Here is a 17,993-nt window from a genome sequence, read left to right as displayed (position 1 = left end):
GACATTTTGTTTATAGTATCTTAGAAGAGGATCCAACATTTGAAACATTCCACTGACTTATGATCCATGAACATGAGTTCAAGGGCAGATAAAACATGCCAGTCAGACATGTAAACTTTACCATCAATCCAAATGATAGCATCTTTGGTGTTCATTATATTTCATTAGGTAAATGTTGTCACTTTTTAAACAAATTGAAAACTCAACACAGTTTTAATCATTTTATAGTTCATAACTTGTTTGTTTTGCACCATTGAAAATATTTACAGCTTTTTCTTGTTCAATGAAGTAACTGTCATCGCTATATGAATTTCATTAATGCATCCAAATTTGATTTAGTCATCATCCACAGCAAATTTCAAAGATCATTCATAGTGCTGAATCTCCTCTCTTCTCCTGCTATTGATGGTAGAATTAGTAAGCAATAGTAGTGTAATGTAATCTAAAGGGCTGGAGTTATAGCTCTGGAGAACATTGTAAATATCAGTATCATATATATACTTCATGAATGGTTCTCTGCATCTTATTTTCCTAAAAAGATATGACACAAGATCAGATTTATTAATTGGAGACACACATTATGTATTTGAAGAATTACTGCATGCTTTTACTCTTTTAATTGCTTGGAATTTGACTATATGAAGCATTAGGTTTAGACTGTTAAAACTGTATATTGATATGTTCCTTTGGTTATTTTTGTAGTTGAGTTGCTGTCTCATGGGACCCCACATCTCTTCAAACAGTGTTAGCTCCATTTAATGATCTTCAAAAAGGTTCATATGAAAGCTAAAATCAAAAAGGTTATCGTGTATAAAAGTGCTTTACTTCTTCCAATTAAAGAGAGGTGTATCAAAATGCATTGAACAAAGTTAAAACATTATATTTTTCATAAAATATGTCTAAATAAAAAAGTTAAAGACTTAAATTATATTAAATGTTTTTATGGAAACTTAAGACAGGACCATATGTATATACATTAATTTCTTAAAGCCTTACAATTTCAGCTTTTAAAATCTTAGGGCATGGAAAGTCTCCTGTCCTTTGACAAATGAAATTATTCTCCTTTAGTTGTCCTTTGACAAATGAAATTATTCTCCTTCAGTTGTTCTTTGACAAATGAAATTATTCTCCTTTAGTTGTCCTTTGACAAATGAAATTATTCTCCTTCAGTTGTTCTTTGACAAATGAAATTATTCTCCTTTAGTTGTCCTTTGACAAATGAAACTATTCTCCTTTAGTTGTCCATCATGTCCATAGATCTGTGGTAACTTTTTGCAACTCCATCATGTAAAAAAGAAGTGCTAGAAAAATACAAGTAATGGAATAATCAATAGTTATAAAATGTAGAATTTTGAGTCACAATTTATCATTATAAATGGTTAATTTTAATAAGTATACAATGAATAAGGTCTCTGTTCTAATTTGCATGGTGGCAAAATAATGAATAATAGCCCACAGCCATAATATTGATGGTTATTATAAACAAATGAAATTATATTCACTCATTGTCAAACATGGTTGTGGTTGAAACAAAAAAAAAAAAATTACATAATTACTACGGTATTATTTCTTTAATCGATAAGTTCATCATAAATATTTTGCAACTTTCTATGATCTAGAATACCAAAATATCACTAACCAGTGAGTTGTGGAATGCATGCTTGTAGAGTTCTCGAAATCTTTTTTTCCCTGGTGGTTCTACAAGAAAACCTGCTGGTCCTCACTATAATTTCTGTTGCAAAATAATAACCAAAGTTGTGACGGTCCTTTAAAAAGTTTGGTGGTCAAATCTTTGGACCACCAGTTTTTCGAGAATTCTGTGCTTGGTTACATTATAAATGATTAAATCAGCTTGTAAATGAAATGAACTATATGTACATGTTGTTATTGAAATTCTATTGGTTATTTCAAAGTCATTTAATCAAGTATAGATTCACCATATCATTAAATTTATCAAAAAAAAGCAACATGCAGTAATTATACCTCTGTTCAAAAAATCTTCATATTCAGCACTCATCAAGTATAATGTCCACTTTGCTACATTCCATTGTTTGTTTTAATTTCTCTTCAAGATGTGCAAAATTGATCTGGAATAAATATTAAATCTTTAAATGACAAAATTGTAACTTTAAAGTAAAGGGACTGTCAACAACAAACAGACATATCTACAAAAAAGTAATGCATGTACTTGAGTTATACAAGGACGTATAACTAACAATATATGTCCTTGAGTTATATAATGCAGTTTTTTTAATTTCTTTAAAGGTAGTTTTAATAAATGAAGTATTTGAAAGTATATTTACAAATGCTCATTACTTCAGATACATGTATATTGACCTAGATTTAAAAATTTAACACATGCATAATTATATAATTTTAAACATGTTTGTACATAAATAATAACACAGTTGCTTGAATTTTAGTGATAAAAATATGATTTTTTTTTTTAAATATTTATACCACTATTTTTTAAAATTTTCTTCATATTTTTATCACTAAAATTCAAGCAACTGTAATAATAATAATAATCATATTAATATATACATTTAAAAATAATAATAGTGTTTTTTGGGGTTATAGAAGCTACCAGTAATTGTCCTGCAGCATGTGTTTTTAGTTGTAATTTCTGTCCTGCCTTTTTAATTTTCACTCTATAAGGTCCTGATTTTTTTATGGTATTCTGACTATTTTAACATAAATAATTTGTCATCCTGCCTTATTTTGCAAATTGTCTCATCCTTCTATTTTTTTACTCAGTCATAACTCCTGTCCTGCCTTTTTAAAAAATTTCATCACAAGTAATGCATATAACGTTATTTTCCGTGCAGAAATCGGAGTGTGTGTTGTATAGATATAAGATATATAAGATATATATAACAGTCTGTAGCTCTTGATGTTACTTCCAACCTGCACCAGGCATGATGCTTGCTACTTCCTCCGTGTGTTTTTGTCTAGTGTTACCGCAAGGGAACCTCAAGTCATGAAAGTTTCCGAAAAAATCCAGCTCGCGTGTTTGCATATTTGGACACGCCTTCGCATTACAATCATTCGAACCGATTGGATCCAGACTCTACATATATGCATATGGAGCGTCTGGATAATCGAGACTACATTGGTGACGGGTAACTCTACAGACTAAAAACTGTTGAAGGAATTATATGTTCTGCATATGGACGCAAGATATAGTTTGAAAGATTTCTGGAACCCAGATTTAAAGTTGAACTGCAAAGGGTTAGTTTTTCTTTTTATTTTATCAAAATATTTGAAATGTTTTTAAGTTTTTGGTGTTAATTTATAATTCTGTGGAAATTTAATTCACAAGAATTTTTCTGAGAGTTTGGGTGAATCATTCCATGTTTTAATTTGTACCAGAAGCCCAAGTTGTACATTTGATTTAATTTAATTCAATTCAAAAGGATTTCAAAATGATCACGATTAAAGATCATTAAAAATCACATTTAGACTATAGATATTAAATTTAAACAAAAAGTTCACCTTTATTTAGAGTAACCAGACGCTTTCTATTCTTAACGGCCCAACATTATAGTTATTACTTAAGCAAATCGTTAAATTAAGATGTATATAAAATCTGATACGGATCCAGGATTTTGAAAAGGAGAGGGGGGGTCTAGCCATCCAACATTTGGAGTAATAATACGAATTATCTATGCATTTACCATGTATAAAGGGCATGCCTTCTCCCTCCCTCCCCCTTAAAAAAGCCACCACGGCAAATTTCAACCTTTACATGTAGCTATACAGTTGAGCCTAAGGGACTACAATCCAAGTATACATCTCAATAACCGAAAATCGAATCATATTTTCAAGTATAATATAATAATAATATATTTATATATATACTTTTTTTTAAACTTTGTTCTTGAATCGAATTTTCATTCATTTAAAAATATAGGACAACGGAGTTGGTGTATGTTGGTTCGATTCCCACCCTATGCATTCATTTATATCGGCTGGTGCAAAGCGGGCAGTTTAGCTTAGTGGCCGCACACTGACTCTGTTGTTCCTATTTCAAAAAAATCAGGCGACCTCGAGTAGGCCTTGCTATCTTTCTTTTTTTTCTTTTCGAATACCAAATACAACAAAACCATGGTATAATTGTGAACATTATACCATAGATAGCTATGGTACAATTTTCGGTTATTGAGATTTATACTCTTGTTGCATTCCCATAGGTTACATAGTACAGCTATAGGTTAATATTCTGGTAAACTGTTTCTCACATATAGCTCTCTATCAGTTCGACATTACGATAATATTGGAATTTTAAACCAACCCTGTTTCTGGACGATGTCCTATCGGGGACAACTGACCAATAGAGATTATTTAAATAGGATATACATTTTCGCTTTCTTTATTTACACTACTTAAAATATACGATACGCTGTACTTTTGAATGTGATCGCTAGTAAGTGAGATAAATCTGCTCTGTGTAAGGAATTACTGTTTTATCATTGAAAGGAAGACATGGATAACAATCGGAGAAAATCGATCGCTGTTTTAGGAGCCGGTGTCGTAGGTTTATCTTCAGCAATCAATATACAGAAACTCTACCCCCGGGCAGAGGTGACCATTATTGCTGACAAATTTAATTCTGACACAACAAGTGATGGGGCTGCAGGAATATTCAGACCAACTAGTATCAAAATTAATGGGGATACGGCAATAATTAGGTAGGTTTAATATTCACATTATTAATTATGTTGACTTTGGCAGAGCACATTCAAGGACAACACAACATTCACTGCACTTGTTGTTGTCTAATTATACTACTAAAACAATTTATATTTATAATCTGCACATGATTAGTGCGTGATCTAGGAGCAAGGTTGATTTCAGATGCTAATCTTCATAATTTTTGAAAAGCGTATGACAACAGTAAATGAAATAGCTGAAGTGACACTATGTACGAAGAAGAATTAAAAAAAAAGGAGAAAAAATGGGGCATCATTTGAACCATAATTTTTCAATCGCATCGTTCTGGTTAAAAAAGAAAGCTAACCACAGCTAGGTTAAAAAAATATGCTTCCCGTGTTATACATTTCTACTGTGAATAATTTCCAACCAAAAGTGTTACACATAATAGGTACAGTTCGGGTTATAATAATTTTATGTATACTGCACTCGTTCTATTTGAGCAGTCAAAATGCGTTGACTGTATATTTCTGTCATATACAGTCACTGACCCGATATGACTTTTCCTCATGAATATTCAAATAGTACAGCCGAAACTATTTTTAATTATTCATGACGACCTCTTCAACCTGTCCTTGTTTCCAATGAATATGTACAACGAAGCAATTTTTGGAAAAGCATATTTCGCTTGTTAATATTTTTTGTTTGAAACCTAGAAATCATTATGTTTATGCTTATTGTTGATATTTTAGACCATACTCAAACGAATTCGTTCACCATCGATTGGTTTCAACAGGTTATGTACATTTCATTGTGCAGTGTTGTATATTTCTCCGCCAGGTATGAGGACTTTTTAAAGGGGGATTTTTCCCGATATTTAAATCGAATAAATAACATTAACACAATAAACAACAATTGAAAATGTTTTTATCTAGATTGCAGTATAAAGACAATAAAAGTGTATTGGCTTGACATATCAACGATATAAGGATTCGGCCCGAAACGGGGAAAAAGCTCGACAGAGCCTCGCATTTCCCCGTTTCTAAGCCTCATCCTTATATCGTTGATATGTCAAGTCAATGCACTATTAGACCTTTTCAACAATTGTCTACACCTACAGCTGAAAACGACTACGACAGGTAAGATGTAAGTGGTCGTCTCAAAGTAGTAATGGTTGTATATAATGGTTACCAGTAACTGAATTGAAAGGATTTATTTGTTGCCTATATGTATTTACCACAACGATATTTTTTTCTTTTTTCTGGTTGTAAACCATTAACTGATTTAAATTCTTTAATTTTATTTTTGAATTGAGTATGAATGAGGGTCTTGATAGGGTTTACAGAATAGACATAAATGGACCAATACTACAGAATCGTGGGGCAAAAAAAATAAAGAATAGAGAAAAATAGGCAAAAAACAAATAAAGAATAGAAAACAATGGGGTGCTAAATTATAAAGAATAGAGAATAATGGGCAAAATAAATAAAAATAGAAAATGGCTTAAAAAGTAAGAGAATACAGAATTGATGGGACCCCATCATGACCCCCATGAATGAATAAAAAGGAGATCTTTAATATTCTATGCAATATTTTTAGAAGATGAGATTAAAGCTACTTTAAACTAGGAAAATGAAAAAAAATAAAAGTAGTTTAAATATTCAAACAGACAATTGTTTTATGTATATTGACATGGGCGGCACATTTCTGTACAAAGGCTTTATTTTTGGACTCAAGATTCCTTCGTAATGTACTTTATACTTAGCAGGGTTTTTTTTTAATTCACTCATACTATGTTCAATATAAATTTGTATTCAGTGACAAGTTGTACAGAACATTTAGATAAAGCGAATGTCCTATTTCATATTTTGGTTATATTTTGTTTTTAATTCAAAAAGCACAAAACAGACTTTGACAATAATGGGAAAAGGCAGACACGGGTTATGGACACGGCACGAATAATGCATAAAATCACACAATGCAACACATAAAACAGATATTTAGAGTTACCGTGTGATCTTCAATACTGTCGGGTAATCATTACCAAGCAGCGAGATCTGATCGGCCCCGACCCCAAAAATAAGAGATCAAATCCAATGCCGCAGCATAATATTGTAAAATAAAAATTCTTCAGAGAAAAGAATATACCAACATATTCCGGGCTTGGAACAGTCGCATAACATATTCGTTGGGGGTTTTACTTATAAAATTAGATCCCTTATGTTTGGTCAGAGGTGAAATAAAAAGACAATTGGGAAGCATGGTGAAACTAGATAAGAGTAGAAAACCGAAGCGTAGATCGACAAAAGGGAAAGTCAAGAAACAAAAACAAATCCGGGGACAAGAGAAAAGGGCAATTTATAAGTTATATGAGTAAAAACTGACACGGCGTGACGCTTAAACGCAAGTGCTTCGACAGGCTATGTAGTACTAGCTTCTGACAAGACACTAAACGTGTTTCTCGTAAATGTTATGCCCGGTAACGGAGAAAATGTATCAATAACAAAGGGACAACTTATAACAGTCAATTATATTTAATATGTACAGGAGTATAGTGAAGATTTGTTGAGAAACGCAACATCTACGATGTCCACAAGTGTGTTTTGGACGCGTAACGGACAGACAAAAGTCTCGTTACAATGTCCTCTCCGTAACTTAATTACTACGGGGATGATAAAATGTAGAGTCAAAAAATAACATTCCAAAAACGAGTTAACGGCTATATATTGGCAAGCGGTGTGGTCTTCCATGGAAAACTCGTACAACTAAATATTAATAATGATATTACCGGAAAAGCAATGGATTCGGATGTGAATAGATTGCCGATATTTTTTTTTTATTTTTTTTTTTTTTCGATTTATAGAATTGAAAGAGAAATGTTTTATAAATAAATGCTTACATATTATAAGTTTTATATGAAAGAAAGGAAAAAAACACAGAAAATCCACAATAGCTATATTTGCTTAATATCCGTCCTTTTTTCAAAATAATACCGTTCAAATCGAATGTGTACGGCGCAGAGCTCCAGATAAGAATTCACAAATTGGGGTTTTTACCCACCATTTTTTTATGTAATTGGGTGATAAAGTTTTTTAATTGCATTATCAATTCCAATTCACCCCTCAAGCAAATATCAAATTGGGTTTTTCACCACAAGCTCCTTAATGTATTGGGTTTTTTCATCAACACAATATTGAATATTTAGGCATGTTATAATCACATTATATCAACCCCAGATGTGTTTCCATCTTAAATGTGTTTCTTTCTTTGTAGAATATGTGCTAGCTGTTTTATTTGGTTTATTCACTGACGAGCAATTGTACATTTAATTTGTGTCCCGTTTTAAACATTCTGTCAGTTTTGTATTTTCTCAAAACTTATGTAAACTGCAGCTGGTGTCACTAGTTGGACAGGAACTAATTGCATGCCTTTCTAGATCCCATATGATCACCCTACAGTTTAATTATAGTTGGGGTAGGTGTGGCTAAGTGTTTAGATTTTTGTGTAATATATGTGAAATTTAGGTGCTGTAAGAAAGTTTTGCCAGTCCTTTCACCTATTTGCCAGATCTACTTTTTAATAAAAATAAAAAGTAGTTTCCAGATTTAAGATATACCCCCAAAACCTTGAGGTTTATAGGCCGTGGATTATAATGACGGAGACCACATTCAACTTAAATTTACAAATAATTCTGCAACATCAAGTAAATAAATGACAATGTTATACTGCACTTGCCAATAAGACAACTATCTTAAGCATCTAGAACAATTAGACCAAAAACAAAGAAAGTGTCAAGCTGCATTGACGTAAACAACGGATATGTGTATTCACTCATCAACTAAAATGAAAAAAATAATATATAAACTGTTTTCGTTTAATTCAATTTACATAAATCTGGGTTAAGTTGTCCCTTATCAGAACTTTTGGTTTCCGATGCTTTCAAACTACATATCATGTCATAATTGATTTGGCCTTTCACTTTTTCCAACTGATTTCGTTCAAGTTTTGACGGAACCCCGTGTTTATCGCTCTAGCAATGTTCTCGTTATGGTTAGCAAACACGCCCGTGCGTTCAATGGCTGCTTCCTAAAATCACTAGCTGAGTCTTGTTATCATCATAACTTTCCCTCAGCTATCAAAAAGAAGCCGAAAACATGCTTCTATTCAATATTTTTACCGGACATTTACTTTCGTTTTAATTCATTGTATGTTATGATAAATCCCGAGCAATTCGAAAAAATATGACAGCATGTCACACGCTAATTGGATAAACGCCGAGAAGATCGAAATGTTTTCATAAACACGTGTACCTTTTGAGCAACGGAAAATTCCACCAGGGACCCATTACAGCTACTTGATGCAGGGCTCTATTTTTAGAACGAAAGGACATTTCCAATTATAAATATTATAAAAATAGATTTCCGCGACGACTGTATTCAAGTAAGGGTAAATAACGCAAACGATAGCGAATAAAAGCGTTAAGAACCCATGTTTTTGGCATATAATTGGGTTTTCTTTTGAATTAATTGGGTTATTGAACCCTGCAATGGGCAATTGCATTGGGTTTTTAATTATTTTTATTGCGTGATCACGCAAATACGCAGCTTATCTGGAGCTCTGGTCCACTACGTATATGTTATGTATGTTATACCTGAAAGATTTTTATCTTTGATACGGCGACCCCTCTATTTTTCCAGTAAACTTTAGGTGTCAATAGTCGGTATCGAGAGTTGTTGAAAAGGTCTATTATTGTCTATGTATTGTTTTCTACACAATTCAATACGGATAGTGTGTAGACCCCCCCTTTTCCTCCTTCTAAAACAAGGGTACCACCACCCACCCCAAATACAGCCGAGAACTGAATGTAAAGTGCTTAACGTCACAGTACCCAAATTGCACCTATTTAGCAAAAAAGCAGCGGAAATCTAACAAGTTTGTTTTAGAGACTAAACAATTTGTATTTTTATGATTTGACATTATGCACGTCTTTCAACATAGCTAATTATATGTAGATATGCACAAAACTTTCACAGTATATATCAACAGATGAAGTATTCACTGGAAAAAGTAAAATCTATGGAAACGTCTCCATGCGACGTCCACAAAAAGTCATCTTTTAAAAATGAGAAAAATAAAATATTTTACAAGCATCAATTTCTTAAAATATGAATAGTAAGCATGGACTAATGTCAAATTGTTCTAAATATTTGAAGAAATAAAACAAAACATCTGTTATACGATTTTTAAGGATGTGAATTTAAGCATGTATAATCGGGGGTTTTCCGGCAATAGTAATTCAAAGACGGAATATCAATACTTTAAACTTTATTAGCAAGGTCCGGACAGTACCAGACCTAAGACCAAAAACTGACTTCAAAATATCATACAAAAGCATATATAAAAAAACAGTATCTATAGAAAGGGATCAGTGTCCAACGGATTAACTTGTCATCGTCAAAGTGATTTCCATTACGACAAATATATATTTAACAATAGAATTGATTACACACAAAGAAAGGTAAAAGGTGAGATAAACGGATTAATAAATTGTCACTTTAGCACTTAAAATATATTGTCTGAATTTGATTTATTTCTAATTCGCATTTGTCCAAATCTTCTGGGTTATATTCGCCACTACTACACCTAAACTCGGTCTCCCGAGTTTGCTGAATTGAGACAATTTTACGTCAGTTATCTTCGTGGGTATCCTCCTTGTCGTTGGCGTTGATGCGAATTGTGGGAATAGTTTGTACGCAAGCTTTCAATTTTATTCTCGGCGATTGAAAGTTCATGAAGCAAATTTTGATGTTAACGTATATCTGGCACGCCTGAACCACTTTTATTAATTAATCTTAGATTATCTCAGATAATTCCGGGTTATCTCAGATAAATTAAGATTATCTCAGCTTAATTCAAATTCGAGAAAATCCTAGTTTATCTCAGAAAATACAGAAAATTCATTATGTGGAGAAATTCCCGGTTTATCTCAAAATATTAAGAAAATCTAGGTTTTTCTGATCGATTTTCAGATAATCCTAATTAATCTCCAGATAATTAATTTTCTCAATTTCAGATAATGAATTATCGCATTTCTCGAGAAAATCTAGGTTTATCTCGGATTCTAAATATACAAAAGAACTGTAACGAGTGTTTTAATTGGACGACAATCCGGCCTTTAACGTTTTACTTTCTCTTTGAAACCATATCACTTCCTATTATTGGGTGAACGGGGATGTGCCAAAATATTGGTCATAATTTTGCGAGATTTTATATAAAAATTATCGTCCTTTTTCAGAGGAGGGGCAACATTCAGCATACGACACGCAATTTTTACTTATATTATTGATCGATCGCTGTGTTATTGTGTCATTCATCACTACTCGTGGTGTGAACATCACCGTTATTGACACCTGGACAAGCGAAATTTGTTGAATCAATTATAAAAACAAGTAATATACAGAACAGGGATGGGCACGATTACTGACAAATGTAATCGAATAATTATCGATTACTTGGAGGATTTTTGTGTATTCGATTAATAATCGATTACTCTGATTTTTGTATGTAATCGATTGCAATCGATTACATTATCAAAAGTAATTACATTACTTTTCGATTACTGTCAATTACATGCTACAAAATTGCAAAAGAATAATAAAGAAAGTTAAAACACAAATATGTTGTTCAACGTATGTATAGGGGAAATTTGGAACTTTATAAAAACAGCATTTAAAGCATTGTTTTCAAATTTTAAGTTGACAGTTGTTTTCTAGATAGAAGCTCTTACTGAGGATCCGAAATATTCAAAAACTCTTGAAATTTTGGTTTTCAACCGGAGTGAGTGGTGATAAAGTTCTTGCAATGACATCACATGGATTCAGTCACTTCTTTATATTTTGCAATTTTTTACTGTCATACTGACTTAAGTTAGGTATTTTGTATTAACTCATTTTTAACTATATTTGAATATAGCTCATTACAATGTTAGAAGTTTCCTCTGAAAAAATATAAAAAAAGTAGAATAATTAACTAGTTCAGCTAATTTCAAAGATGTAAATTTATAATTAATACATGCATGCATGCATTAATCCTGTTGTTTGGATAACCTCCCTAATTACAGGTTATAAAACTGCCAATGGAGAACATTTTATAACCTGGGGCAATATAATGTAAATCTGTTCTTAATAAGACATAATTGAAATCAAAACAAAGTTGGCATCTCATTGATTAGAAATCCTTGATCATCTGATTAGGAAAGACAAGAAGTTTGTTGAGAATTTTTTATGCTCTATTCAAAATTATAAACAATATGTATTTTTAGTGTCAAAATGGGATACATGTATCTACTTCTGAACAAGAATTTCAATGCATAGCCATTGGTACATTGTCAAAAGGATTACTTTCTAATTTTTTATATCATAATATTATGACGAATCAACTGTTTATCTATTCTAGCTAAAATTCCAACTCTTATTGATAAATACGCTTTAATGTCAATGTAGTACAGAACTTAACATAAGACTCATTTCTTATTTTAATCTATTTTCTTTTTTATTGAAAAGCATTGAAGACAGTAAAGTCAATTGTTTCAAAAGCTGGATATACAGTAAAATTTGGTGGGAGATCTGGTTGATCATAATCCAGCTTGAGACAATAGATACAAATAAGGCATTTGATAGACTCTGAAGTCTTATTAATACATTCTGTTTTATATGTACTATAAAGTGAATACATACATATATTCATTTGAAATAGGTTATATTTCATCAAACTATTTTACTAAAGTAATCGAAAAGTAATCGATGATTACATCATCATTTTTGCTGTAATCGATTAAATTACGATTACATGTAATCGAAAATGTCTTCGATTACAGATTACTGTCGATTACTGGAAAAAAATGTAATCAATTACAATCGATAACGATTACAGATTACGATTACCCCATCCCTGATACAGAAGGGCTAATTATATACAATGTACATATACTTTGTACAGTCATACATAATAAACAAATTTGGTAGCATATTTTAATTCATTCAGTCGGTTTTAATTTTTTTAACGTGACAAAGTTTTGTAAAATATTTAATTTTAACTATTGCATTATTTCGTCATTTGTCAGTTAACAAAATAGATAGCACTAAAAAGAAGGCAATTAAGTAATCCAATACACATAATCAAGGATTTGTATAGTGAAATACAAATCCTTGACATAATGCACGATTCAATTATGGAAAAAACAATTATTTCATCATGGTTATTGATTAGACTTGTTTTCAAAATAATTAAATACATAAGAGTTTATATGCCACCAACCTTAATGCGCCAGTTATTAATTGTAGAATATAAACAATACATGTACATTGTCTGAATACAAAATGTGTGTGTACTCGCTAACACGGGTGTCATTCGGTTTATCGAGAGAAATGATCGTGAAAGAATATCTAACGGAGGTCAAGTATTGCGAGACGATCGTGAAAGCTCTGGTACCGGATCGTGAAAGAAATTTAATCGAGAAGACATATGAAAAGTCATTAAATAATCTAATTTAATTAATTACACGGACTAATTTACAACAAAATAAAACTGTCTGTCTCTTTTTTATTTCTCATAAAGCCAATGCATTACATCAGTACAGAGATAACAACAATAACTATTTACAATATATACAAAACAAGGAGAAAGGTTACAGAAGTCACTAGCCAGGAGGACAAACAAAAGTATTAACATTTTTTATGAATAAACAAAGTTTCTTCTGGACTGGTTTCCGTGTACTCGACATAAGTTCCGAGAATTTAAATGTATTATGTCGTTGTACAAAATAGGAGGATAAATACTCTGTACGTTTTTGATCGAAAAAAGTACATTCAAATATATAGTGATATTCGTCACCAATTTGTCGATTGTTACATTGATGGCAAACACGGTTTTCTCTCAATACGTCTTGCCACCTTCCTGTTTCAATCGGCAATTTGTTATTAGTCGTTCTAAATCGACAAAGAACAACGGCATCTTTAAAGTTCAAAATATTAAAATATTCCTCAAATTCCAAGTTTTTCTTAAAAATTTTGTAGTTTATAGCTTTTGACGAATTTTGAATTAGGGAATTCCAATTCTGAAGAAACTGGTCTAATAATCTTTGCTTTATAACAGTTTTTAACCAATCTTTATCTATAAAATTCTGTGTTTCCCATATATATGAAAAACCACAATCTTGAAATATTTTTTTGACAAATAGAATCCATTTAGTCTGCATATTATAATGAGCATTCATATGGCGAGAAAGTTGATACAATATAAAGGAAAACTTTGCTTGTTTGCCGTAATCAAATTTGCCCAAAATAATACTGCTCGAACTTTTATATCTATGTCAACCGGATGGCGACCTAGTTCCCCGTAAACCATATAATTTGGTGTTGAGGATTTCAGATTTAAAAGTAATTTACAGAATTTTAAATGTATCTTTTCTAATACCTCATTATTACTAAAACCCCATACTGTCAAAATGGTTGAACATTATGATCAGTATGTGAGAAAATCCAGTTCTAAAAGTACATAGTTTAATTTACAAAACAACAAAAGGCATATTGCTCCTCGACATTTCAGTGACATCAAAAATGTAAACAAACATGATTTTTTTCACAAATTCCAATAAAATAAACTTGTTCTTCGAAAAAGGGCATTCTATTTGAATGCATCAAATGGTTCTCATAGTTATTTTGTGTAAACATAATCTAAAACTTGGTAGAAAAAGAAATATTTACACAAAATTGATATTTCGGATCGTGAAAGATCACGTACCGGTTTTTGAAGATCGTGAAAAGGATCGTGAAAGATCTAATGCTACGATTCTTCAATTATATGATAATTGATATTTGTTATTGGTATTAAAAAAAAACTAGATTGGCATGACTGACCCGGGTCTCTTTTGCTGGTGAATAGGGCTATGATCATGCAATACCATTGGATCTAATATCTTATAATACCACACAGACTTGGTAAATTGTATCAATACCAGTCCATTTGTCCGTCCTTCATAAGTATTGTTTTTTTATACATTAAGATGTTTTATTTTGTATTTATAACTTTGAATTCTCATTTTTATGCCCAATATTATTTATAAAGCTTACATACCTGTATGCTATAGGGCCAAGGTATTTGGTGTATGGTGTACATGTCTGTCTGCATGTTCCATATATGACGTCAATTGTATTTGATATATTGAATGATAGTAAGATGTCCGTGTCTGACTGTCGGTCAGGGTTCATATACTTTCGACCTCATGTTTCGAATTAATTGGCCAAACATAACTTTTACATTTGTCAGTTTCTAAGGTACTGTAAGCATCGGACTCTTATATTTGGTGTACGGGATTTTTGTAGAGATCTGTATGTCATGGTTCATCTGACCTTGACCTCTTTTTATGAATCATTGACACTTTTAAGAGTATGTGACACTTCTAGTAAAACCCTTAATATTACAGAAGTTCAACAAATATACTATCATAAATAAAGCAGACGAGACATTTCAGCATTTGCGCTCTGGTATTCTTTATTCTGTAATATACAGTTATCTCATTGGAAATCAATCCACATCTGCTACGTTGTATACAAAGATACATATAACAAAATGTTGGTTATCGTTCAATCTAAAAAAAATCATGAAAGACGCTGTTTTTGCTTTAAGTTTTTGGTTGATGGTTAACTTTTTGGTTTAAACGTTGCATACCCATATTATTGGCTAAATAATGGCGGTCTGCTTAATTTGTACTAGTCCGATTCTCATAGCTGAATTTTTCACACTGATTTAGATACGTTTTAAGTTAATTTTTTTTAACTTTAGAGGTAAAGTGTTGAATTTAAAAAACAAATGATAGCTTTCATGTTCGTTCTTATCAAAAAAGTTACAGGCTTCAACCAGTTGCAGGTATATCAAATGGTAAAAGAAATATTGATTTCTGATTATAAAGTCTGATCACGCATTATCTTTCACGATCAAAATAATGCGTTGCCCGATCTATCACGATCAAGTTTGATGAAAAAATCAACAAAATTCAAGGTTTTCATAAACAAATGAACGATTTTAAGGGAAGAGCATACTTTTATTATCATGACTGTACTTTCGGACACAACAAAGATTAAATTTCAAATATATCATGATATATTGAAACATGACCATTATAGGTACAAAAACGTGTTTTTTAATTAATCCCATAGACATGCATTGTGCCTTTTGTGTTTTTTTCATAAAGTACTGCATTTTTTTCTTTATCTTATTGCACAGTAATGTTGAGGAAGTTGAATCATTTTGAGACACATATTTTTTGTTCGGATTTGTTCCGCATTTTGAAAATTCAGCGATTTTTTCACACATTCTGAAGTAGAATTTACATTCAATTACATTCACGATTCGGTACCAGAGCTTTCACGATCGTCTCGCAATACTTGACCACCGTAAGATATTCTTTCACTATCATTTCTCTTCGTTTTGTTTCTAAATCTTGAACCAAAACGTTTTATTCTTACAGGTAAATGTAATTACAGGTGACAAGATTGTCAAAGCTTTACCTGTTATAGTGCTAATATATAACAACTGCCCCCATTAAATGTTCACATAACAGGAAAAAAGTGGGGGCGTTAGGTAACTTCTTAAAAGCTTTATATTTTAGAAGGTGGAAGACTTGGATGCTTCAAACTTTGTATATAGATGCCTCATGTTACGAAGTTTCCGTCTGTAACATGTCCATTGTCTTTTACCTCATTTTCATGGTTCAGTGACTACTTGAAAAAAAAGTTAAGATTTTTTGTAATGATAATTTCTCTCTTATTATGAGTAACATGGTAACTATGTTTTGTATTTGCGTACCTTGAAGGTCCTCATGTCCCTCAGACAGTTTTCACTTGACCTCGACCTCATTTCATGAATCAGTGAACAAGGTTAAGTTTTTGTGGTCAAGTCTATATCTCAGATACAATAAGCAATAGGTCAAGTATATTCGGTATATGGAAGGACTGTTAGGTGTACATGTCCAACTGGTAGGTGTCATGTGACCTTGACCTCATTTTCATGGTTCAGTGGTTATAGATAAGTTTTTGTGTTTTGGTCTGTTTTTCTTATACTGTATGTAATATGTTTACTATAGTTGGTGTATGGAATGATTGTAAGGTGTACATGTCTAGCTTGCAGGTGTCATCTAACCTTGGCCTCATTTTCATGGTTCAGTTGTCAAAATTAAGTTTCTGAGTTTTGGTCTTTTTTTCTCATACTTTATCTTTATTCTCAATAAACTATATACATAGGTATAGAGAAGACATTTATGTACAATAATTACAATAAGACAGAACAAACAGAACTATTGCTCAGACAATATATGAAGTACATTTTAGCCAGGAGCACATATACCTGTGTTGATAATCGTTATAAATTTACATAGTTTAATCAGTTCTGATTTGTGTTTTGAAGACATAATCTGCCTGTATTTAACAGTATTTGCATTTTTAAAATAATAATGAGACATACAATGTTTCCTGTTTCCTTCAAAGTATTATCATTCTAATATGTAATTAAATTCATCACCAATGTTATTTTTATTACATAGAAGACACAATCTATTATTTCTAACTATATCATTCCATCTACCCTGTTCAATAGGGAACTTGTGCCTTGTGGTCCTAAATCTACAAAAATCAATAGACAGTTTGTTCCCAAGAATTTCAAAAATAAACTTCTTTTCCAAAAAAATCTTTAAATAGTTTATAATTAAGTGCTTTTGGTGAGTTTTCAAGCAAAGAATGCCAGACTTGTACAAACTGATCTTTAAGTCTGAGCTTGATGAATGAAACTAATCATTTACAATTCATAAAAGATTGCATTTCCCACACATTGGGGATACCACATTCATTTAAAATAGTCTTTACTCTGTTTTACCATGAAAAATGCACATTGTCATTAATAGACATGTAATAACACAATTCATGTAAAGTATATGATAGTTTTGTCTCTTTACCAGAATTTAATTACCCCCAAAATGAGATCAATCTAGTTTTTATGTCCAAGTCTATAGGATATCTTCCAAGCTCCCCATAAATCATGTAAGAGGGTGTTGATGTTTTCAGACCTAATAATGATTTACAAAATTTTAGTTGTACCCTTTCAATTATCTCATTATTTCCAATACCCCATAATTCACAACCGTACAGTAATATTGATTTTACCATTTTATCAAATAAGTCCAACTGACTACATATAGAAAGATTATGTAGACGGATTTTGAAAATAAATAACTCAGCCTTGATAATCACAAAAATAAATGGTTTGTTCTGTGGTAGTTTGAAAATAAA

The 17,993-nt window shown here is 31.6% G+C and overlaps 1 protein-coding gene and 1 long non-coding RNA gene across 6 annotated transcripts in view; one reads left to right on the top strand and one right to left on the bottom strand.

The window, feature by feature from the left end:
• Positions 1-208: 208 nt before the first annotated feature.
• Positions 209-2,950, bottom strand: LOC127701529 (uncharacterized). Of its 3 annotated transcripts, none has more exons than XR_007982090.1 (4): positions 2,908-2,950; positions 1,640-2,087; positions 997-1,301; positions 209-531 (listed from the first exon to the last, which is right to left on the bottom strand). It is a non-coding gene; the product is annotated as an uncharacterized LOC127701529 (long non-coding RNA). The 3 variants fall into 3 exon arrangements; XR_007982092.1 differs by having other exon boundaries at positions 1,984-2,087; XR_007982091.1 differs by lacking the exon at positions 2,908-2,950 and adding an exon at positions 2,879-2,907.
• A 93-nt stretch (positions 2,951-3,043) lies between these two features.
• The window catches only part of LOC127701510 (D-aspartate oxidase-like), a 35,992-nt gene continuing 21,042 nt past the window's right edge, over positions 3,044-17,993 (top strand). Inside the window, exons 1-2 of one of the 3 annotated variants that reach the window (XM_052205401.1) lie at positions 3,082-3,231; positions 4,480-4,691. In XM_052205401.1, coding sequence (XP_052061361.1) covers positions 4,486-4,691 — 206 coding nt within the window. In that variant the 5' untranslated portion in view covers positions 3,082-3,231; positions 4,480-4,485. Of the gene's footprint in view, positions 3,232-4,479; positions 4,692-17,993 lie in introns of all 3 variants that reach the window. The other 2 variants (XM_052205402.1, XM_052205403.1) reach the window with 2 other exon arrangements.

Source organism: Mytilus californianus, unplaced genomic scaffold, assembly GCF_021869535.1.
Source record: "Mytilus californianus isolate M0D057914Y unplaced genomic scaffold, xbMytCali1.0.p SCAF_5, whole genome shotgun sequence".
Classification (NCBI taxonomy): domain Eukaryota; kingdom Metazoa; phylum Mollusca; class Bivalvia; order Mytilida; family Mytilidae; genus Mytilus; species Mytilus californianus.
The sequence above is the reverse complement of the archived record's forward strand: the minus strand, read 5'-3'. Positions and strand labels throughout refer to the sequence as shown.